General features: G+C 35.2%; 1 protein-coding gene across 12 annotated transcripts in view; it reads right to left on the reverse strand.

Annotated features, from left to right (window-relative positions):
- Nucleotides 1-24,693, reverse strand: part of PTPRK (protein tyrosine phosphatase receptor type K) — a 618,756-nt gene that overhangs the window by 277,515 nt on the left and 316,548 nt on the right. For all 12 annotated transcript variants that reach the window (XM_027972455.2, XM_060419596.1, XM_060419594.1 and 9 more), the window contains exons 4-6: nucleotides 22,879-22,960; nucleotides 20,257-20,372; nucleotides 1,363-1,537 (exon numbers count right to left, since the gene is read on the reverse strand). In XM_027972455.2, the coding sequence (XP_027828256.1) occupies nucleotides 1,363-1,537; nucleotides 20,257-20,372; nucleotides 22,879-22,960 (373 nt within the window). The remainder of the gene's footprint in view (nucleotides 1-1,362; nucleotides 1,538-20,256; nucleotides 20,373-22,878; nucleotides 22,961-24,693) is intronic.

The following is a 24,693-nucleotide window of genomic DNA, read 5'->3' on the forward strand; positions in this document are numbered from 1 at the left end:
AATAATACACGTAAAAGACATTTGATGTTAAGCATTATAAAATGTATTAACTTGAATGTGGATTATCTCATTTTCTCCTTCTAGCCTCTAAGCACTGACACTTGCCTTGATCTCTGCTTGCTGATCCTTCTTTTTCTTACCCCTGACCCTCAAAACTACAATCTTCATCTGAGCAACTTTTTCTCAACTTTTAGATTCTATCTCAAAGAAAGTCAAAGACAAAGGCCTTCCCTGACACCTCTGATAAATCTCAGTCCAGATGAAATGTTTTTGTTAAAATCTGCCAAACTTCTCCTTGAAGAGACTTACATGGTTTATAATTATTTTCATTTGTTATTATAAACAAATGATGCATGATAGTCTATTTATCAATAGTTGCTTTTCCTCTAAATTTTCACATGGCTGACATTCTCATTTTTGAAGGATTCAGCTCAGTTGTCATGTTCACAAAGAGGCCTTCAGATCATCTTAATTAAGCCATCAATCCCCCTCATTTTGTATATTTATTTTTATTCATAACACATCCCATGATGTGATACTACAATTTTATATATGATGTGCCTATTATACTTCAGTGTTAAGCTACATAGGGAAAAGAAAGTGAAGTTGCTCAGTCATGTCCAACTCTTTGTGACCCCATGGACTATAGCCTGCCAGGCTCCTCCATCCATGGAATTTTCCAGGCAAGAATACTGGAGTTGGTTGCCACTTCCTTCTCCAGGGGATCTTCCTGACCCAGGGTTCAAACCTGGGTCTCCCGCACTGCAGGCAGACTCTTTACCATCTGAGACACCAGGGAAGCCCTATATACATAGAGGAAGGTCTTTGTATTTTACTAACCATTGTATCTCCACAACCTAGAAGAGTGAATTATATAGGGACTCAGTCAATTTTCAGTGAATGTAATATACATGGTTCTTGTACTTACACAAGTACTATACTTATACTTATTTATACTATACTTATACAAGTATAAGTACTATACTTGTACTTATACATGCACTTGTACTTGTTTTTCCAGTATTCACTAAAGAAAAGTACCAATGTATCATAATCCCTCACCAATTCCTTTGGTAGCCTTAAATTGATGGCAAAATAAAGTATTTTATACATGTTTAGCCCTGTTGGAATATTAAATAGATTCCTTTTGATAAAAATCACTTACTGAAAACCTGACACACTATATAGCAACAGTCTTAATTTGACCTTAAGATATTTTCAGAACTTTTATAATGATATGGTTTTTGCAGTGACTTGTGATAAAGAGCACTAGATTTAAAAATCAATCCAAATATCTACAAAAGTCAGTTTTGTTCTAATGAAGCCATGCAATTTCATGACGTGAAAGCAATATTACTTTACCTCTTACAATAAGTTGAGCAAAATTGGACACACCAGAACCTCGTTCTGACTGAGTTACACAGCGGTACAAATCCTGATCAGTTTTTGTCACTTCTTGCAACCTAAAGGAAGCAGCAAATCTTCTGTGATTGATGTTCTTAGTCTGAGCCACAGGTATATCTTCACCATTTCGTCTCTGTAAACAAAAACCAATCTTTTATAAAACAGGGTTTTAACATTTCCAGAAATTTAAAGCATCTTGGCAAACAACATCTGTGATAACTTGTTATTTGTAAAATTAGGAGGAAAATATCCATGTAGCCCCACAAATTTTCACTGTTGTCTTTCAATCAGAAAAAGGATGTCAGTTAATACTGGTTTCCCTTAAGGAGTGTAGTGCTAAACTATAATAGTAATCTCAGTTTTCCATAAAATTTCTATTAGCCCAGAGTATATGAATTAGCAGGACAGATAATGGCTTCTTGGCAAATAATTCACTGCCATCTCCCTTCTCCCAGGCTTTATATATGTAAAGTCTTCTTTTAGCCCTTGTACTGCACTGCATGTGCTTAATAGGTTTGTTCCCTTCAGGAGACTGAGACCATGGTCAATGCATCTCAGTATTCTAAATGCATAGCATGCGATCATGACAGGATGACTATAAAATACTAATGAATAATTTACAGTCAAGCCAAAATCTGTACTCTTTGCAAATTTTTATCTCTTTGGCATTAATGACAGCCAATTTATACCATTTAAAAGAAGTAATCAAAAGAACCTAAAAGTTAAAAGCATATCTGTCAAATTTCAAAATGAACTATTGGAAAACATATTTATAATATCAGGATGCCTCACACAAGACCATAAAGAATGTGGTTGACAAATTCAACTATAATAAAATTGCTAACTTCTATATATTGAAAGATATCATATATAAAGTGAAAAAAGCAAGACACAAACCATGATAAGATATTTATCATGAAAATAACCATCAAAGATAAATAGTCAGGTTATGTAAAATTCTTCTACAGTTCGATAAGGAAAAAGACAAATAATCCTGTCAACAAATGGAGAAGCTATAAAGAGAGAAAATGTGTATGTATAATAACCATGAAAAGAGATCCTCAGCCTCAATTTAAAAATTCTTTATGTCAAAGACAGCACAAAGGGCAAAGAAAAGCCACAACTATGAAAGATAAATGGCCATGCTCCTCATTCTCACGTCTGGTAGGTAAAATGCTAAGTATTCCTGGTATCCTTTTACATTATTTGATGTATCATTTCATCAAATAGTGTAAAACAGACCAGTAAAATTATGTATGGAAGGGTAAATGGTTACAGTCATGTTAGAAAATTATGTGCTACTATCTAGTAAAGCTGAAGATGCATAAAACATAGAACCTAATAGTTCCATTTCTACATTTGGATCACCCATTCATGTGTGATCACAGATATGTACAGGAATGCTCAACTCAGAATCATTTGTAATAGTTAAGTATGGGAAAGATCCCATAAAATATACCTGAGTAGTGGATAAATGAACTGAGATTTATCCAATCAGTAAAATTCAACATGGCAGTTAAACTAAGCAAACTAAAACCAGTACAGTCCTGGTAAATGTAGAACATCTCCTTATATTCCTCTGAAATATATGTTTAAATCTTAGGGAGAAAGTTGTTTAGAAATATTAAGAGACAAAAAAGCAAAATGTCAGTTTCTATTAAATTAGAGTGGCGGGCATGTTAGTAGTCAATTTTTGCTTTTTTTATAAATGTTTTTGAATGTTTGAAATACCTTGCATTTTTAAACAAGTAAATAATAAAGGAATTAATTACTTTAATAAGTTTTAAAATGTTAAAATCTATTGTATCTTTAACACCCATCTCTGTATCTGAAATGATATATACATGCCTATTATCTTGTATGTATGCATGTGTCTATATACGCATATATACCTGCAGATAAAAAGTCCCAAATTTGACATTGACATTTTTCATTCATTGAGTGTTTTGTTAATTCTTTGTTCCTAACCCACAAAGAGTAAGAGCAGCTTATACTCAGCAGCCCTAAAATATAAATTCATAAAACGCAACCTGAATTCTCTCTATATATAAATTACATAACAAACAAAAAAAACTTCATGCATACAAATCTCAACCTGCATTTTTTCAGTTATCACATTATTTAATATTAATTTTCCAACCAGAAGGCAGACCATGACTCAGCACTCATACAGCTACATGCCCTCACCTCATCTCCCCTAATCTACACCTCCAGTGGTGCTCTCCATCTTCCACCACCTTTCTTACTACCATTTATAGTTCTCAGCTCTTCCTTTGGCAAGACCAATCAACTCCCACTTCCTACTTTGCCTTCTAAATTATCTTACTCATGCACAAACAGACTCACATCTTTTAGCACTTTCAGGATGGATTTCAAAATCCATATTCTTCTGTGATGAGTTTATAAGTATACCCTTAATGTTTTACTCTCAATAATGATTATTTCCTCTTTCCATCTTCGTCGTCATTCATCTCACGGTAACACCTTCCTCCAAACTTTTCCCAAAGGAAGGCACAGTGTCTTCTACTTTACGCTCTATCCCAGTTTCTCACTTGCATATCGCTCTTTCACAATCCCACTCAAACAACCTCTTAACTTCTGGAATTCCCAGCTTCTGCAATGACTTCTAATCAATTATCTACCAGGTCAAATTATCCTCTCCACCATAGTTCTGTGAATATTCTCATGATCCCAAAATTCACCTAGGCCTCTGCAATGCTCAACAGCCTTCACTACTACGTGGTTCCTGTGCTAAAATAGATTTCTCAATCTGAATCACAACTGCTGCTGACATTTTCTCGTAGTCCTTCAGTCTTTTGCACTGTTAGTGAGACCTCACTTTCTGACCCTAATTTACTTTATAAGCAGCGATTTCAGAAATTTTCACTAGCCTGGAAGAATTCCAAATTTTTAAAAACTTTCCATTGTTTATGTCCTGCCAATAGAGGATCTACTCTATTTCTCTGCAACAGTTACAAGACCACTACTGACTTCTGCTGGAATCAGTCATTTGCTCTTATGAAAAATCTGAATTACCCTAAATGGATACCAATAACTCTTAGGTATTCCTAGATAAGGCCCATAATGACATGAGATAGGAAGACAAACAATGTCCTCTCAGCCTCAAGCTCACATTTCATCAACTTAAACATACTCTTCTACCTGCCGTCCCCACTGAAACTGTCATGAATAGGGTCTCAGAAACTCAGAGATTATCATAAAAATGTAACCCGCATTTCTACCTTGAATCACTTCTATAATATATTCTGTATCTGCCCTTTTACCTTTTTGTGTACTGAAATCATCCTGAACGTAGGGTTTCAAATCTTGCATTTTCTCTTCCACAGCATCATATTATACAGTATGTTATTATTTTGTGGATAAAGTTTGTTGTTAAAATGTACTAAGTTCATACACATGATATTTTTAAAGATAAGAGTCATGTAAAACTTCCTGAGGCTTTCATAAGTTATTTAGCAAAATATATAATAATCACTAATTAAAATAAATACTAAAGGGAAGCTACAGAAATATAGAACCTCAAGGACATCTAGAGATCATTTATACAAAGTTATTTCTGAGCTAAACCACAACTTAGAGATGCTGAGGGCTCTATTAAGGTGATCCCATTCGGAGATCTTGATTACATTGTGTTTGTACATGTTTTTTATTATACTAATAAAGCTATAACATGTGTATGCTTATATAGGATATATATTGTTGATATAATTAATGAGTATAGTACATTTAGACGCTATCTCTCAAAATAACAATAAAATAATTGTAGTCATAATTTCAGATTTTTCTTCAAAAATCACTTAATGAGCCCCTCCATGTCCCTCATGTTATATTAGCTGTTATCCTGATTCTATCACTGTTCTCTATTTCAAATTTTCTGTGATAGTCATTTTCATTTATAGATTATAGATTATATAATCAAAATGTGACACATACATAGCCTGTTAGTAGCAGGATTAAAACTCAAAACTAGGTTTAAAGACACAAAATTCAGTAATATTTCCTCTAAAATAAACCAGAGCTGTTTTTACTTCATTTGTATCACAGGTCCAGTCAAATGAGTTGATTATTTGTTGTTAAGTCTTGATCAATGCATTATATCAATGAGAAAATATAGTCTACCGCACTAGACATTGCTTTATTTACTTTGCTTCAAGTAATGCATTTTATTTACTTCAAGTAATGCATTAAAGTTAAAAGTAGCAGTTTATGACATTTACATTTCAGAATTCAAAAATAATGATAACTTTTTATTTTGTAAGCCAAAATAATAGATTTTTGCCTGCCTACAAGGTACCAGTTTAGCAGAGTAGGCAGGGCTATGAAAGACGGAAATAAGAAGTAATAGTAATTTTATCTCTATGGAGCAGTGTTCATGTATAGTTTTCTGCCTTTATATTCTTCAGTGCCAGGCTCTTTATTCTGCTTGGAGATTTTTATGTGATTTCTCCACTGCAAAATCCCCAACTCTGAGAAATACTAAGAAACACAAAATTATATGATCCAAGGATTATAACCTAGCATTTTGCTTTCTTCATTCCTCTTCTCTCCCCACCCCCCACCCCAGATCTTTGTCATGCTTTCTTATTTATTTTGTCTCTAGTATAGGTTGTTGAGACTCATCACTTACCAAGTAACTCTAGGCAAGTCACTGGAATTGCTAACTATTATCACTCCTGTAATTTAAAAAAGTAAGCTTCATCATGCAGGGTGCATGCAGTATTTATCTGCCAAGTTCAGTTCCCAGCATAAAGTAGTGTAGTAGTAATATTGGTTATTTCCCAGTATTTATTACTGCATTAGCATTAGGATCACCTGTCAGATTATTACAAATGCAAAGTTTAGAGAGATCACTTTAGATCTACTGAATCAAAATCTATATTTTTACAAGATCCATAGGTTATGAATCAAGATATTTCAGCTTCAGACAATTGGTCAAAAACTATCATGGAGGTCCGGTTCCCATGAACAGTTGACAAGTCTAAAAATGGGTGTGATCCTGGCCAATGAAAAATAATAGGAATAAGCCATGTTAGTTCCAGAAAGATTTCTTCACTTCTAGAGAAAGCACAGTGGGTCCTCTTCTTTCTCTCAGTGTCATGAATAAAATGATGAGGATGTCACATTAAGGAGAAACACAGAATCAGACTCTTGATTGTGTATCTAAAATGGTGTCAGAAGCTTCTCACCTAAGTCTGCCCACTCTCACCCTGTGGGTGTACTACCATTTAATAAATCCTCAGTTTACTCTCTTGAGAAAAATTTTAAAAATTTAAAAATGAAATGATGTCAACAGTTCTTATAGCCGCCCCCTCCCCCATTTCTGGATTTCCTGTTAATGATATAACACATTTGGTTCTCTGTTACTTTCAGCTTGAAATCCTAAAGGTTAATATGCTATGGTTAAAATATGGAACAGTTTATTTCAGTCTCTCTTTTCAAAACTTGAGGAATAAAATCAATCTGATTTAATTTAAAATTAAATAATGTGGTACTTAGAACACTTGCAGAGATTATTTCACTCTACTGATATGAAGAAAAATTAAATTACATTTATTGCTTTCTTTTTCACTGCCTTTCATAATGATATATGTCTCCTCCATCCTCTTAAGAGCTGGAAAAAGGGCAAGCGATTGTTTTTCTATGTTTTGCATTTAAATTCCTATAGAATAATATTTAGGGGGCTGCATATAATTTGTCAGTAATGGGTTCTTTACAAAACTAATCTCAGTTTAAATTTGCCCACTAAAATTAAGGTTGATGTGAATCAGTGAATCATATAACAATCCAGCCAAGGACCTGAGGGTTCCTTCCTGGGACTTGTCTGCTATATGAATTTTTTTTTTCTTTCTCATAGATATCATAGAGATAAAGCTATCATCATCATTATTACTGAACAATTAAATCAAAGAATTTTAGAAACATGAAAGAGTATCACAGCAAACAAAATTTAGACATTTATAAATTTAAAAAATTAGAAACACTGTTACTATTTTGAGAAAAGCACTCATTTATATCCATTACAAATCATACTGACTTCAATAGATTTAACGATAAAGAAATAATGTTCCTTTAGGAGAAATTACACTAAAATTATAATACTAAGTTCACCACCCATTTACTGCATGGCAATGAAAGGACTGAACAAGGTAAATGATATTTGACACAGGAAAAGAGGATGCAAATGTTGTAATTCTGACATAAAGCAGGGTAAAAATGTGCTGGGGGTAGCAAATTACTAGAGCCAAGCTTAACAAAAAATAAAGTCAGTTATTAAACACAAAAATGAATTTTAACCTAAGATGCAAAGGCATCTTTGCAATGTGGGGACAAGGTGATAAATATGAGGAACCACACAAAGAGGTCACGAGTAAATAGATAGAACTATGGGAGATGACTCCTATGGTCTAGTCTTGAAATGACTATTTATTACCTTCACAATTTCTCATTACTTCTCAAGTCTCTGCCTTTTCATCTAAAAATGGGGACATCAGTTTTGTAAAGGTTTATTCAACAGAGATACTGAGAATATTGGGTGAGGTAACTGTGCAAAAGTTCTAACTGCAAATTCTAATAATAGTAATATTGTGAAGATAAAATGATATCTAAGTGAATAATATATTTGATAATTGTGATGCTCTTTTAAAGTGTCAACCTGATAAGGCTACAGTCCCAAGTTATTCAGTCTAACACTAACTAACTAGGTATCTCTACTAAGGTATTTTGTAGATGGGATTAAAGTCCATAACCAATCAGCATTAGGTAAGGGAGAATATCCTAGATAATCTTACTTAAGAGTAGATCAGAGGCCTCTCTCAAGTAGAAGAAATTCCACCCATGAATAGCAACTTTAGTATGTGGCTGAATATTCCAGTCTGCCCTCTCCAAGTGCTTGACTTATAGACTTTAACTTGCCTATCCAGGTTCCACAATCACATAAACCAATTCCTTGCAACAATAAAGCTATCAAAGACTACTAAAGGCATATCAAAAGGACTCTGGAGCCAACCACCAGCAAGAAGTGGTATGATTTGAGTTTAAAAAACAGTATTAACTGCAGTGAATTGAAGTCCATTAAATATGTATAAATCCATGAGTTCATGATAATAAAAAGAAAAAAGAAGTATCTGTCATCTTTTGATAATGATAGGAACCAACCAATTATACTAAAAACCAATAATTAAAGAAAGAGTTGAGAAGCTACCATCCCTTTCTTTAAATGAACTGTGTCACTGTATAGTCAAATAGTAGATGATGAGAAGCATGTCTTCATTAATTAAGCAAAACGCAAAAGAAATAATAAAACCAGAATATTATAACTGACAACCTCCAGGAATGAATATAGGCATTAAGCACCAACTGGTATGAGGATTAAAAAAACAAAGAAAGAAATGAGACATTTTGTGCCTCTGGTGATCACACTATGCACCACCTCTAGCACTGCCAGAGGATCAAACCTGAATCTAGATCTGGCTGCCAATTTTCAGGAAATTCAAAGGAACATGAACTGAAGAGGACATTTGTATGCAATCAGTACAATGCAGACTGTGTGAAAACTACAAGTCAAAGGGCCTGGGCTCCTCAATAAATAAATTGTGAGGGGAAAAAATGCCACAGGAAAAACACAGAGATTAACAGGACTTTAAAAGATATATTTTTAAAAATAGGACTAATCTATAGTGTCTAAGGAGAGTATATATATTTCAATATTTCATATATATATATCTCACATATATGTATATATATGACAAAAACCATAAGAAAAACAAAGGCTAAAAGTCATGATAATTATTATTTATAGGGGTAGGGAGATGACTCAGTTGTGTCTGAGATGGGAGAACTTGAAAAGAGCCTCTCGGATGGCTGGGAGTCTTTTCCATGATCTGTGAGGTGGGTATCTTATAAAAATTCATTGAGTCATAGTTTTTCACTCTTTGTGAGGTTTTCTCTATGTTTTATTCTAAAATAAAATAATTTTATAAATATTACATATTTAAATCAACTGCTTTTCATTAAGAAGAAAGCCAGCCCACTGCCAGAGCCCCCATATTGTAACACGGGTCACAGGAGCTCAGTTAAAAGTTATAAAGTGCTTGACATGACCCATCTGAAAAACACACTGAAACGGCATTTCTGCAAATAGTAGGAGAGAGTATCACTCTTGTACAGAAAAAGAAGTCAATTGTTATTTCTAGATATTAATAAGAAGAAATCCTTGAGTTTCTACACTGCCAGGCTTTTACAGATATGTTTGAGGAATAAAGAAGACAAACAATATTCCACACATTATTCATTTATAGTCAATTATGTAATCTGCAGACAACAAATTCAGAGTTTATGAATAATCAAAGAAAGAAAAGAATGCATTATATCTTTGAGGCATTGAACTTTTTATGGTAGAAAGCCACACAAAGCCAACCAAAATGACCTCAGGAATATTTAGCAATTCTACAAATTAAATATGATTATACTTTCTGATGGTCTTTGTTACATACATATATACACCCAAAATGGAAAGGGTAAAAGATAAATATAATCCATGATATTGGTCAGTGATTTTACTTCAAGACCAATGATTATAATTCTTTACATGAAGTCAAGAAGGAAGATATAATGCCGTGAACTCAAATAAAGCAATGTCCTGAGGAAAAGCAGGACTGACAAGAGTCATAGCTACTAGCTACCAAATAGAACATGGTCTTTTAAGTGGAGTAGAATTAATTGTAAATCAAATTGGAGAAGGAACTGGCAACCCACTCCAGTATTCTTGCCTGGAGAATTCCATGGACAGAGGAGCCTAGCAGGGTACAGTCCATGGGGTTGCAAAGAGTCAGACATGACTGAGTGACTAACACTTCACTTCAATACTTAAATAGGATAAACAGAGGAAATTAGAATTAAGCAGCAGGCTAGTGATCATCTATCAGTTTACAAGGAGTCAGGAAAGTATAATAGACATGTCTGATGCTCTTCTCTGATGCTAGTCCTGCTCTGTGAGCCACAGGATACAGAAAGCAAGGTGGATAGCACCAACAGCCTTTTCTTAGATGAACTCTCCTAAATAAAATCAGGAACACCCAGAGATTTAATTTGGCCACAAGTTTCAAACTGTCTTGGTAAACTTTTTTAAGGCTAGAAAGAGTAAAAAGGAATGAAAACGTTTCCCCATTTTTCACTTCTATTTAGGAAAACTCACATGCAATTATCAAGGTAGAAGGGGAAACAAGTAAATGATTGGGTTGAACAGGCAAATTAATTCCCAGAGAGAAAATGAGAAAACAAATTCACAGACTGTCAAAAATAAATGCTTAAGGCAATTTAAAAACCTTTATTACTCTATAATATTCTAGTAATCTGTCTTTATTATTTCACTCACATCCTCCCAAACTCTTTCACCTGGTATCAACCTGATCCAAACTCAACAGTCTTCTTTCACTGGTCCCTCTCCTTCCCTCCTCACATTTTTTTCAAAATTCAATGGCACAGCCCAATCCTAGGCTCTCACTACGTGATGTCTATACTGTCAGCAGTAGTTTCTTTCTTGCTTTTGTCCCCATCATGGCCTCGTCCCATCTCTTCCACAAACTATGTTTACCTCTACTTCCCATTGTGAACCTTCCACTGAAAGAAGATTCATCTCTTGATGCTTCCACCCAATACACACATACACACACACACACTAAAATGCAGTGATGAGCATGCCCACTTAATCCTTGCTTATCCATGTCCTATATGTCTTTCAATATGTGTGTGCTCAGTTGCTCAGTCCTGTTTCCACTCCCATTGACTGTAACCTGCCAGGCTCCTCTGTCCATAGGATTTTCCAGACAAGAAGACTAGAATGGGTTGCCATTTCCCCCTCCAGGGATCTTCCCGACACAGGGATTGAAACTGCATCTCCTGCATTTGCCCTTTAAAGACTCAAAGAAATTTTCCTTAACGACTTCATTAAACTTACTCCAATCTTTGGAGTGCTCTCTCAACTTTGAAATAGCACAAGACTGATTCCATATGATCTCTTACTCAGTTATACCAGTATCTCTCAGGGCTGAAAGGATCTCAATAAAGTATTCAGGCTCATGCTTAAATGTCCTCGACATCTCTAGCAAATGCTTATCCAGATTATGCTTGGCTACTTTCACTAATTGTTAATTTTACTACCTCTAGAGTAGCTCATTCTAGGTTTCAATAGCCCTGCAATTACAAAGGTTTTCCTCATAATCAGCTTATATATCTCACCAAATAGCTTGAAACCACTGGTTATTACTATACTTTAGTATCTATAAAGAAAAACAAATTAAATGCCTCTTCTGTGTCCCCAGTATTCTACTGTTTGAAGAAATGTATCCAGTCTCCCAAAAGTCTCAAGATAACAATGTACCTTTAGCAATTCTGACATAATTTCTCTGACTTTACTAATGGTTCTGGTAATTATATACTGCTTTTTGTTATTCTAATATTTCAGTTATGTGTCAGCCTCAGGGCCAATAATCCATAAAATGTTAGAACCTTCACCAAGATAATGTCAGAACTATCACCAAATCCAGACATTAGTACAATTTCACCATATTTCATTCCTTTCTCCCCCTATTCCCATGGTTCCCAATGTGAATTAATCACATGTTAAATATTTAATCAGTTTGGCTTTGAAATAGTCCTCTCAAATTCCTTCTCAATTAATTGCCCACTATAAACTGTATGTTTCTAGGAATAGATTAATTTCTTCCAAGATTTTCCATTTATTATGACAAATGAAAAATTACCAGATTTTTTTTCTCAGAAAGAAATAGTTTCAGGGATAGTAAAATTCCATGTGTAAATTAAGCATGATACAGGTACTTTATATCACAGTATAAACAGACATATATTTATACTATAAGAAAATATTATAGCATGGCAGTATCAAGAAGAGCTTGATAAGGAACAACCAGTTGGCATTCGAAACATCATGGTGATATATTTCACCAGATAAAATTTCTGTACTTTCAAATTATTCATTTTTTTAAAATCACGCTTCTGATTTCCAGTGCTATGTGACGATGTTCACACATCGCATAGAAACAAGACTACATTTGCCTGGACAGATAAAACACAATGTGGCCAGAAGTTGCACAGCAACCATTTTCAATGAACCTCAGCTGACAACAGTTGGTACTGCAAAAGGTCAGCCCCTCGCTGGTTGTTTTTTAGAGCAATTTGCATCTCATTGTACTAATTCTACTCTCAATCTATTGCTTAAATTATCCACTGCTGCAGAAGGAATGACATTTCCTTTGGCTGAGAAACTAGCTGTATCACACTACATTAGCAGTGATGAGCCTCACCAAGGGCAAAGAGATGGCTGGCTTTCCTGTTTTGGCAGGCCCACTCAGAAGGCACACTGCCAGCACCTGGGGAGCTCACTGACAGATTGGCCCAATTGCCACTGCTTTCATGGCAGTCTGCATAGGATTACCAGTCACACGTAAAACAGCCCCATTTCAGTTCACCAAAACAAATGGTGCCACCAAATCTCCCCACACAATTCCCTGCTTTCAGTAACTTTGCTGGTGAATTTTCTCTGTCCAACCAAATGATGCATGCCCACCAAGCTCTGTAATGATGGATGGAGTCATTAGCATTTTAGTTTCTACACTGAACCTGAGGCCAAAGCATATGGCCTGACAGATGTTCCAGCAATGGGCTCTATTTGATTTGCCATGTAGGTGTCCACTTACACTGGACTCTCAAGAAAGAATACTAATTTATAAGTTACAGCCCAACCCCTGTTTCAACTCTTTCACATCCTTGAATGTTATAACATGTTCTGATAACAAAACACTCAGAACATGCTTTAGTCTATACTTTGGTTTACAGTGACAATTAAAAATTACCTTTGAACCTAATCAAATGGTTTCAAACAGACAAAATGGACACAAATGGAGGTAAGATTTGTAGGCTATTGCCATCCACAGCTTGATTAGTACTGCCAGTGATTTGGTTATTAGATAAGATGTTTCATATACTCACTTTCCTCATTCATGGCTTATTAAGGTAAACTACATACAGTGAACTGGTTAAACTTTAAGTTCTGACAAATGTATATATACCCATAGACACAAAACCCCAACAAAGCTATATGACACTTATATTACCTCAAAAAGTTTTCCTGCTCATTTCCAGCTAATCCTCATCCTCTACAGTCAAATACTGTTCTGACTTCTATCATGACAGATTAACATCGTCTATTCTGGGACTTAATATAAATAAAGACGTACACGACATGCAGTTTTGTGTGTCTCTTGTCTTTCTGAAAACATAACGTTGCTCAGCTTCATATATACTGGTGCAAATGTCGGTGGTGCACTCTTTCTCATTGATGAGTAGCATGAATGAACCACGTATTGTTAATTCATTCTCCAGCTAATGAACGTTTGGGTTCCTCACATTACTGGTTATATAATGAATAAAGCTGTTACACATGTTTTTCCACAAATCTTTTTGTGAACATGTGCTTTTATTTCTCTTATGTAAATACTTGGAACTACTGTTTTATGTTATTATTTCCTTACATATTCACTTTTTCCTGCCATCACTTTATCTATTATCCATGTTATTGGATTGCAATAAGATAAAAAGGACATGACTATAGTTTTTAACCCACTAAAATATATAACCTATTTTTGTATCTTTCCTGTGAAAAAATTATCTGATGCTTCTCAGGAATATAACCACCCATTTTTATTTTTATTATTTTATGTTATTTTACTGTACATTAAAATTTCACTTCTGATCTTGTTTCTCATAATCTGGATTTTACCATAAGCCTTTAGTGACGATCCACAAATTCTTTACCACTTGGGGTTTCTCAGGAACACAAAATACGCATAGTTCTAAAACTTGTTGCACGCATTAAAAACAGCTATTCATATGGGAAAAACTGCAAGTTATAAGCTGTAAAGAAAGTGGTGTTCATATTTACGATGAAAGCAACTTCACTGGGCTTTACAGAAGAAAAGGAATTTGAAAGTTCTCTAGGAGCAACTAAAGATTTTATTCTAATTCCCTTATCCAACATCACTGAACTGCATAACATACTTTTTGAAATGATGTTCCCTAAAGCCTCATGATTTCACCAGATTTATAGCTTGCTGACACTCAGTGGACTTTTAAAAACATTCATCCATATTGTTTCATGCATCAGTAGTTCAGTCAGCATGTACAAGGAGGTTAATTTGGCTTATATATCTTGTCATTGTTTTCTAAATTGCTAGAGTGTATGACCTACTTCTAAGACTAATTTTATACTGAGACCGTGCAGGGAAGAACCTCATTAAAGACACACCAAAACTACTATGATATGCCTTATGGATTATCCCAGATTATCTCAGGTAACTCATTGCATCTGCTTTTTTACGCTCCATTTTTTACCTAATTGGTATGTTGTTTTAAACAATAAAATGACTGAAATAGCAATTATAAGCTAAAAATAATTTTAAAAATCAAAATAAAATAGGAGATATATGGGATTAAAAAAATGGAGAGAAGTTATTCTCTAAATGTATTTGTATACATAAGTGAAAGTGAAAGTGAAGTCGCTCAGTCATGTATGACTCTTTGCGACCCCATGGACTGTAGCCTCCCAGGTTCCTCCGTCCATGGAATTTTCCAGGCAAGAATACTGGAGTGGGTTGCCATTTCCTTCTCCAGGAGATCTCCCCAACCTAGCGATTGAACCTAGGTCTCCTGCATTGCAGGCAGATGCTTTACCGTCTGAGCCACCAGGAAAGTAAAGAAAGTGAAGTCACTCAGTCGCGTCCAACTCTTTGGGACCCCATGGACTGTAGCCTAGAAGGCTCTTCCGTCCATGGAATTTTCCAAGCAAGAATACTGGAGTGGGTTGCCATTTCCTTCTCCAGGAGATCTTCCTGACCCAGGGATTGAATCTGGGCCTCCTGCATTACAGGCAGACGCTTTACCATCTGAGCCACCAAGGGAAGTCCTTGTATACAAAAAACTACCCTAAATATCATATAAATGCTATCACCTCCCAGCGACACCATGGTCGGAGTTCTCTTCGACTGCAATGGAAAGAGGAAAGAGAAACGAGGAGTGTTTGTAAATTACCACTTGACTTCCTCATAGAGTTACGGTGGCCTTCTGAACTCAGAATCAGATTTGGAGTTCTTGAAAGGCACAACCAATCTGGTAACATGGACCACAGCCCTGTCTAACTCAATGAAACTATGAGCCATGCCGTGTAGGGCCACCCAAGATGGATGGGTCATGGTGGAGAGTTCTGACAAAACATGGTCCACTGGAGAAGGGAATGGCAAACCACTTCAGTATTCTTGCCGTAAGAACCTCATGAACAGTATGGAAAAGCAAAAAGATAAGACACTGAAAGACGAACTCCCCAGGTCAGTAGGTGCCCAATATGCTATTGGATATCAGTGGAGAAATCAGTCCAGAAAGAATGAAGAGATGGAGCCAAAGCAAAAACAACACCCAGATGTGGATGTGACTGGTGATGGAAGTAAAGTTCGATGCTGTAAAGAGCAATACTGCATAGGAACCCGAAATTTTAGGTCTATGAATAAAGGTAAATTGGAAGAGGTCAAACAGGAGATGGTAAGAGTGAACATCAACACTTTAGGAATCAGCAAACTAAAATGGACTGGAATGAGTGAAATTAACTCAGATGAACATTATATCTATTACTGTGGGCAAGAATCCCTTAGAAGAAATGGAGTAGCCATCATAGTCAACAAAAGAGTCCGAAATGCAGTACTTGGATGCAATCTCATAAACAATAAAATGATCACTGTTCCTTTCCAAGGCAAACCATTCAGTATCACAGTAATCCAAGTCTATGCCCCAACCAATAATGCTGAAGAAGCTGAAGTTGAACGGTTCTATGAAGACCTACAAGACCTTTCAGAACTAACATCCAAAGAGATGTCCTTTTCATATAGGGGATTGGAATGCAAAAGTAGGAAGTCAAGAAACACCTGGAGTAACAGGCAAATTGGCCTTGGAATATGGAATGAAGGAGGGCAAAGGCTAATAGAGATTTGCCAAGAGAATGCACTGGCCATAGCAAACACCCTCTTTCAACAACACAAGAGAAGACTCTACACATGGACATCAACACTGAAATCAGATTGATTATATTCTTTGCAGCCAAAGATGGAGAAGCTCTATACAGTCAGCAAAAACAAGACCAGGAGCTGACTGTGGCTCAGATCATGAACTCCTTATTGCAAAATTCAGACTTAAATTGAAGAAACTGGTGACAACCACTAGACCATTCAGGTATGACCCAAATCAAATCCCTTATCTTTATACAGTGGAAGTAACAAAGTCAGAGTGCCTGAAGAAATATGAACAGATGTTCGTGAGATTGTACAGGAGGCAGTGATCAAGACGATCCCCATGAAAAAGAAATGCAAAAAACCAAAACAGTTGTCTGAGGAGGCCTTACAAATAGCTATGAAAAGAAGAGAAGGGAAAGGCAAAGGAGAAAAGGAAAGATATACCCATTTGAATGCAGAGTTGCAAAGAACAGCAATAACTGAACTAAACTGAACTGAACTGATCATGTATTCATGGTAGTTGTCATGTATCATTTTTCATTTAAAGTAGAAAACTGGACACTTTTCTAGTTTTTGTTCTTTTACCCCATATTCAAACATTTAACAATTGCAGCTCAATATATTACATGGTATGGGCTCTCTAGGCAGTGCAGTGGAGGCCGTGCTAAGAATCTGCCTGCCAATGTGAGAGATGCAAGAGACATGGGTTCCATCCCTGGGTTGGGAAGATCCCTTGGAGTAGGCGATGGCAACCCACTTCAGTATTCTTGCCAGGAAATTTCCATGGACAGAGGAACCTGGTAGGCTACAGTCTAGGGGTCACAAAGAGTCAGACACACTAAGCAACTGAGGCACCACACACGTTACATAACATAGATGATTTGGAGGACACAAAAAGCTGATGGCTGACTTTTTTCACACCTGACCAGCAGTATACTACTGCTACTCCATTATTCCATTAATTTGCAACAGAATGCAAAGGGCTTTCATTCTGAGTCGTTTCAGACATTCACAGCAGCCAGCAGAGACTTTAAGCAGAAGTTGTTCTCACAGTGATATTTAATTTAAGGCATGATTTTTTTTCGCTATGGAGAGAGAAATGGCAACCCACTCCAGTACTCTTGCCTGGAAAATTCCATGGACGGAAGAGCCTCCTAGGCTACAATCCATGGGGTCACAAAGAGTCGGACACAACTGAGCAACTTCAATTTCACTTTCACTATTTTCCCCATACAAAACTAATAACTTTAAATTTTTACATTGCTTCTTCAAACAACAACAGAAAAGCAAATGATCAAGGCCATGTTTCAGACCATCAAAAATAAAAGACCTGGTTTTCATCTTATAGCTGGAAGTGATTTTGATCTCTGTCCACATCTCCTTTTACAGATAACTGAGGCCTGGAAGAGTTTAATGAAATCTCTAAGCATACATGATTAACTGGGTAACAAGAATTAAAGAGTTAGAATTAAGAACTCGGCCTCCCGACCTTAAAAACTTTTCCTACACCAAGCAAAAATAACTTGACATCCGTTTCTATGTGTTGGGTTGTAGATTCACTGTGGAATCAAGTTTCTTCCTCCTTTATTATGTTTCTACTGCTTTCGCAAAAGACGGATCACTTTTTAAAAAATCATTGGCCACTTTTTGAGTCACTCACTCTATACAGATACAGATATCAATTATATGTATATATCTACAACTTTATCTCTACAGTTCAATCTTGTTTATTTGAAAACATTCCTAAACTACGTAATTGATAATTTTCAATTTATCTTAAATATAGAGAATGATTTGAGAGAATAAGTTAAGGTAATTTAACTGGTCTATTATTGAACAAGGCAGAAAAGCTTTTTCATGAATACTTATTGCTGAAGAATTGGGCAATGTCAAAATAGACAAGAAATACATAAATTCACCTTGGAAAATGTAAAGAGAATGAGGAGAAGAGAAAGTCGAATAGAAATCAAACAGAGTATTTTTATCTTTCATCTTTATTTGAAAAAGGACAAGAAAATTTATTAAAACTATAACGAAATGAGTCAGTCTAAAAAATAATAAATGAGAAGTATTTTTACTGCAACCCACTCAGACCAGGAGGGCCACAAAGTCTTTGTTGCCACAAGGCAATGGTATTGAAGTATACAAAACCCTTTTTATTTCAATGTCACATTAAATCCTGCAGCATAAAACCAGGGGCAGACTCCAGAGTCTCTGGTTCACCAAGACAAGAGTATACAGATCACAATTAAAATCAAATGCCAAGAATGTTCCTAACTAAATGAAAAACAATTAGCAAAATAATTAGAAAATATATCTAAACACATTCTTAACACTATTTAGGCTGACAGAGAAAGTAAGAAGGATTGTGATTTGATGTTTAGATAATAAAACAGGTTGCACATTATATAGTACACTCTACAGGAAGAATTATCTTATACTTCAATATCTGTGGGGGAAATTACCATAATCACAAGGTTAAACAAAAGGAGAGACTTTATTTCTTTTACACATATTCAGGATGCTATCCTAATACCCACATATCAAATAAATGACAAAAGTGATAATTAGATTTATATGAAACACATTTGTTATTAACATTAGAGTGGATGTGGGAATTGAATGAAAAAACACATTTATAACACCCAGTACAACACCAGGCATTATACTAGGTATGATTCTAATAATGATTTCTTATAATCATTCCTCCAACCTCCTGCAACCCTCAACACTAATGTTACCTCAACACTAAGATGACCCTCAACACTAATGTTACCTCTCTAAAAGTAACATAAAATAAAGCCTGATGTCTATGTTTAGGAAAGTAAGCTAATGATTTTCCTTTTTGGTCTCTACTGACATTCTCAGGAATTTAAAATTCTAATTAAATCCCTTTCCTCATTCTGATGCAAATAGAATTAAATAATAATAACAATATAAAGGTGCTCAGAGAATATTACTTACACTCTAGCTTCAAATATTTAGACCAACAGTCATCAGTGCTGAGTCCAGCCTCAAGGCTTTAGAGCTGCTCTTAGCTCCTCCCACCAATCTCTGCCCCAGGATTGACAGATAACTCTCTGAAGGTATGGCACATTCCTTCGTCACTGTTTTCTCACAGGTTCTTTTAAAGTCCTTTATATGCACCATTTACATTTCCCCAACATGTATGCTAAACTGCAATTCAATATATACCATTTACTGCAAGTTTAATATGTGCATGACAAGCATCTTTTCCTTACGTTTGTGATTAACCCCTACACAAAAAAATCCTGAAAATAATTTAGTTGGCTCTCTTCCAATTCATATTTCCATAAACATTCCCAAAGGTTTCTTAAAATACTTTTGAAAAAATTTATCAGAGTATGACAGTTCCTACTTAAGGACTATGCTCTTGTAAGCTGAGCTTTCAAAATATTAAATTTTAAATATTAAATTTTCATTTTCCCCCTATTTTTGAATGAATCTAGAAAAATTGTTTTTACAGTTTGGATATAACATTAGAGAATCATTAGGTTTCACAAGGAACTAACCCAAAAACTTATTAATTATACACTGTTATTCATACTCCAAAAATGGATCTGAAATTAATCTGCAGCCAATTAAATTAAACCTACAGAAAAGACAACCTGTCACATCCATATACTCACTACACTCCATCCTCCTGTGCCCACCACACACATACAAAAAAAAATAATTTGTGATTTTTTTTTTTTTAAATCAAGTATACTCTTTAGCTCAGCTGCCAATGTGGCCTTACCTGCAGCCATAACTTGTTATGCACAGCATCTCTCCCTGTAGCAATACACTGAAAAGTAGCATTCTGCCCTGCATTGACCTCTACGTCCCCCAGACGGAGGAAATGAGGAGATTTATCTGTGAAGGCAAGAAAAAATTATTTTCTTTCACATGAAGAAAACATGCCGTGTTATTTTTTCCCAACAGAATAATGTTGTTAATACTTTCAAGCTTTAGCCAGGACTAATGTCATACGGAAGTTTTCTCAGTGCTGAAAGTCACCGCTGCATCTCTCAGTGTCAGTTCTCTTCATCTCAGTAGCTCTACTGCGTATTGCACCATAATTGATAGAGCAATTCTATACAGAATGAGCAACCAACAATTACTGCTTGAGGACCCCAGCAGCATGTTGCATACAGGTGACAATAAAAGTTACATATCAAAGCAAGCAAAAGAGATCAAACAGGCACAAAGCATGGCATAATAGAAAGATATAGTGAAAACATAGAATGATAGCTCAAAATTGGACATATACATGGCCATTGAACTATTAAATCACACTTGAAGTGCTCAGCGCTTTCTTTCCCGTTTTAAAAAATTTCAATAACTATTATGTAATCCTCTAGTACTTCAAAGAACAAGGGACTGTTCTTCCTTCTCTCAGAGTATTAATTTAACTGTTGTTAAATCCACTTCCTATTGCTTTATAGTCCTAAGAAAGTTACCCGAAAGAAATATTAGACCAACAAAACAGCAATGACTGCAATCAAAATATACATGAGTTATATGACTGTGAAACAAGCATTCTCTTATAATTACCTTTTAAAGGTGAAGCTATGTATGTTTCCAACTGAAAAGAACTATAAACAGGAAAAGCTAATCCTCAGTGAGTAAAGACAGAGCATGGAGGACCATATCACAATGAAACTACTGTTGTGCTCAATTTAAATATTTTTTTTTTAAATTTGGTTAACTCATGAAAGTCTTTCTTTAATATCTTCTTTCAAAAGACATGTAAATGAACAATACATGGAAACATGGTTCTCATATATGAATGGACTGAAAGAGTTTAGTAAGCCAACTTGAACTTTGAGTGAGACAATTTTGTTCCCCTTTTTCTTAGATTAAATCAGATGTATTTGACTACATGTATTTCTTAGGATACACCACAATCATTTGATTCTTGCCTGCTTCATCTTTCCCTAGGGCCTCATCTCAGTAGGTGCTTCAAAATAGGAATGCCTGCACTAGAACGCAAGCTAGAACAGTGTTTATGACTTGGGAACAAAAGACCAGCAGCAATAGTATCTCCTGAGAACAATGAAAACCAGAGGAGGGGCCAGGCAACTGATGATTTTTGCCACATCCTGCTGGCGATTCTAATGCACACCAGGGTTTGACAACCAGTTAGCAGGAGTATGAGCCCTGGCTTCTGGCATGGCAGCCTTTGTGCATGCTGCTTACAAATTATTAGAAAATTTCCACCAGGAGGATTACTGAACAGATCACCTAGAATTCATGGCCCTAAAAAATGCTGCTGTTGGGAGATATAGCTGAAGTATGAACTGCTTTATGCCTGGCTCTACTGAATTCACGCAATGACTGTCTTTCAGGGTATGTGATGTAAACACAAATTTAGTTACCCGATCTGAAGACCAACTAATATGCATCTAAGGACATATCAAATGATGTGTAAATAAATTGTTTCTTGTTTTGTATGCCTTCTATTGTCTTGTTGTTTATTATGAATTAGCCAGATATTTACTATGACATGAAAAAATTCGTCCTAAATTAAGAATAAGATGAATTAATTCATTTTCTTCATTTCACTCCAAGTTTCAACTTAGATCACATAAGTTAATAAAGCTTCTCTTTATTTTCTTTACACTGACCTCTGATTTGTTATTCTTTGTTTTCCTAGGCAATTTAATAAAGCCAAAAGATGGAGTGAGTCCCTTGATTTTTATTTTCCTCTGTCAAAAATAACATCAACTAAATAAATTGAAGAACTAATCAGCTTTGTTAGGAGATTCATGAATGAGGCAACATTCCTTCTATCAACTGGAAGACAGATCCAAGGGGTTATACAAATGGAAAGTTTTTACAAGAAGGGTGGGAAAAGGGTTTTATTAACAAAAAGAAAAGAAATTATTATTTATTTTTCTTCTTTGAAGAAGAAAAGGAACAATAAGAGTTTTACGATTCAGATCACCTCTTCTTCCTCTGGGGCATAGAGAAGGATCACAGGACAAATATTCTTACTGGTGCTTGACCATAAAATCAAGACAAGTCAATTAGGATTAAGTTTCTGGAAGAGGCTGAAACTGCAATTAGAACAAGTATAAATTTAGGTTTGGTATCATGGAATTTTAGCATGAGTTTTGACCATTTTGAGACTGTGGTTTTCTTTTGAACATTAATTGAACAATTAAAAGAATCTTTTAACATGTGCACAAGTCTGAAAAACATTTGATTCAAAAACTCTAGAAATACCTCAGTGATCTTTTTAAACTGAACAGAAAACTAGGAATAACAACAACAAAAGAGACAGCAATGACCAAGTGATAAACAATCAACAGTCACTACCAATATAAGACAAGTGTTGAAAGGAGGTAGAAAAATACAAGTCTTAATCACAACTCACCACAAGGATAACTCAGGACTTGGATGTCATCAATGGCAATATAACCACTTCTCCCTCCTGAGACTTCAGCTTCAAATATTACCTGTCAGGAAGAAACAGAAAACATTTACAACAATCATTTTTAATGAATTTTCACAGTGAAGGAAGAATAGCTGTAACACACTTAAGAAAACTAAAATTTAATTTTTGTCCTATAAAAATTAAAATGGTGTCTTATAATGTGAGTAATTTCTTAAAATTTGTACAGAAAAACAAAATATTTTTTGAAGAGCAATTAAATTATTGAGGTCAGCAGCTCTCAATAAATCTTTTAAGCAAATATGATTGATTTCCTGAATGGGCAATATATAGACAGATATAAAAAATCCATTATCCCTAAATTTTCCCTCACTGACTTTTTCCATTTTTTAAATTTATTTCACATACACTGAGCATCAACTTGAAGCAGTATGTTAACCAGCTAAGACATCAACTGATCTAAGCTTTTAAATACAGTAGCTGAATTTTCAAAGAAAGAGGTCATTAGATAGATACTATGCCAGGTAAAAGCAACCACATAAAATAGAAACCAAATGAAAGCAATCTGTATGGCTACTAAAACTCAAGATAGAAGAGATGAAATCAGAGAATCAGGCATGGAAGACTTTGAATACCATGGGAGTGAAGACTAGGAGTAAATCCTGTAAATGGTTAATCAATTTTAAAATATATATATATATATGTATGTATGTATAAATAAACATTTTAATAAATATATTTTTAAAAATCAGTGTTCAGATATAAGCTTATGTTATAGAATTTTGTTATAGTCAACAACAGAACTTATTTAATAGACTTTCCCTTAATCTTAATGTGTGCTGTTACTTTTCAAGAGAAAATAGATTTAGCATGCCATGTTTCAACATTTTATTTTATGATGGGCTCCTTTATTTATGGAGATATATGGGTCATCATAGAAGTATTTTGCAAAATATTTTAGGAAACACATTGGAAATTGATGTTTAAAATAGGAATAAAATACAATCAAATTGGTCTACTAGAAATCTATTTGCTTCAAAGGTGAAGGATGGCCCCAAAGAAAGATTAGAAACCAAAATATTCTAGTAGCAGTGAAAATACAAAGATGAGATGAAAAAGGGAAGATAAAGAAATAATGCTAAGGAAATATTAAAAAATAGAAAATATTGATTCATTAGTTGTAGAGAAATAATAGGACAATTCTGATTTCTGGCTGGGGTCCCTAGGGACTGTACTGCACTATATTGTCTATTGACAGGAAGGAGGAAATTTTCCTTTCTATCCTTCTTGAGCTAGTGTGTCTGGACTACTAATAAAATGGGTATAAGACCAATTAACAAGAGAAAAAGATCAAATTTTGATCGTGTACAGGGAGACCTCATAGAAATGGGACCTAAGAAATGGCCAAAGCAGGGAGCTTTTATGCTTTCTAGACAAAGAAACAATAAATTTGTGGGGAAGTGACAGGGCAATGAAACTTTGTGCTCAATTAGTGAAGAACCTAAACAGAGTCTGGACCTGGGGCAGTAAATTAGAGAAGTAACATGTTTGTTCACACAGGTTTTTCAGTTTCAAATTCTTTACCTTCGGTGTTAAGGGTGTCCTTCTACGCCCAGAGGCAGAGGGTACAGCTTTCACATGAGAGACTTACTCTCTGCTTTCAGGGAGATGGAAAGGATGGTCAGAGTAGCCCTCTTGCATTGGCCATTGCTAAGTAACTTCAATTCAAAAGAATCCGTATATCATTAAGACATAATTGGGGCAGCCTACCCCATATTCCAGCATTATCAGGATCCC

The sequence above is a fragment of the Ovis aries genome, chromosome 8, assembly GCF_016772045.2.
Source record: "Ovis aries strain OAR_USU_Benz2616 breed Rambouillet chromosome 8, ARS-UI_Ramb_v3.0, whole genome shotgun sequence".
Taxonomy (NCBI): domain Eukaryota; kingdom Metazoa; phylum Chordata; class Mammalia; order Artiodactyla; family Bovidae; genus Ovis; species Ovis aries.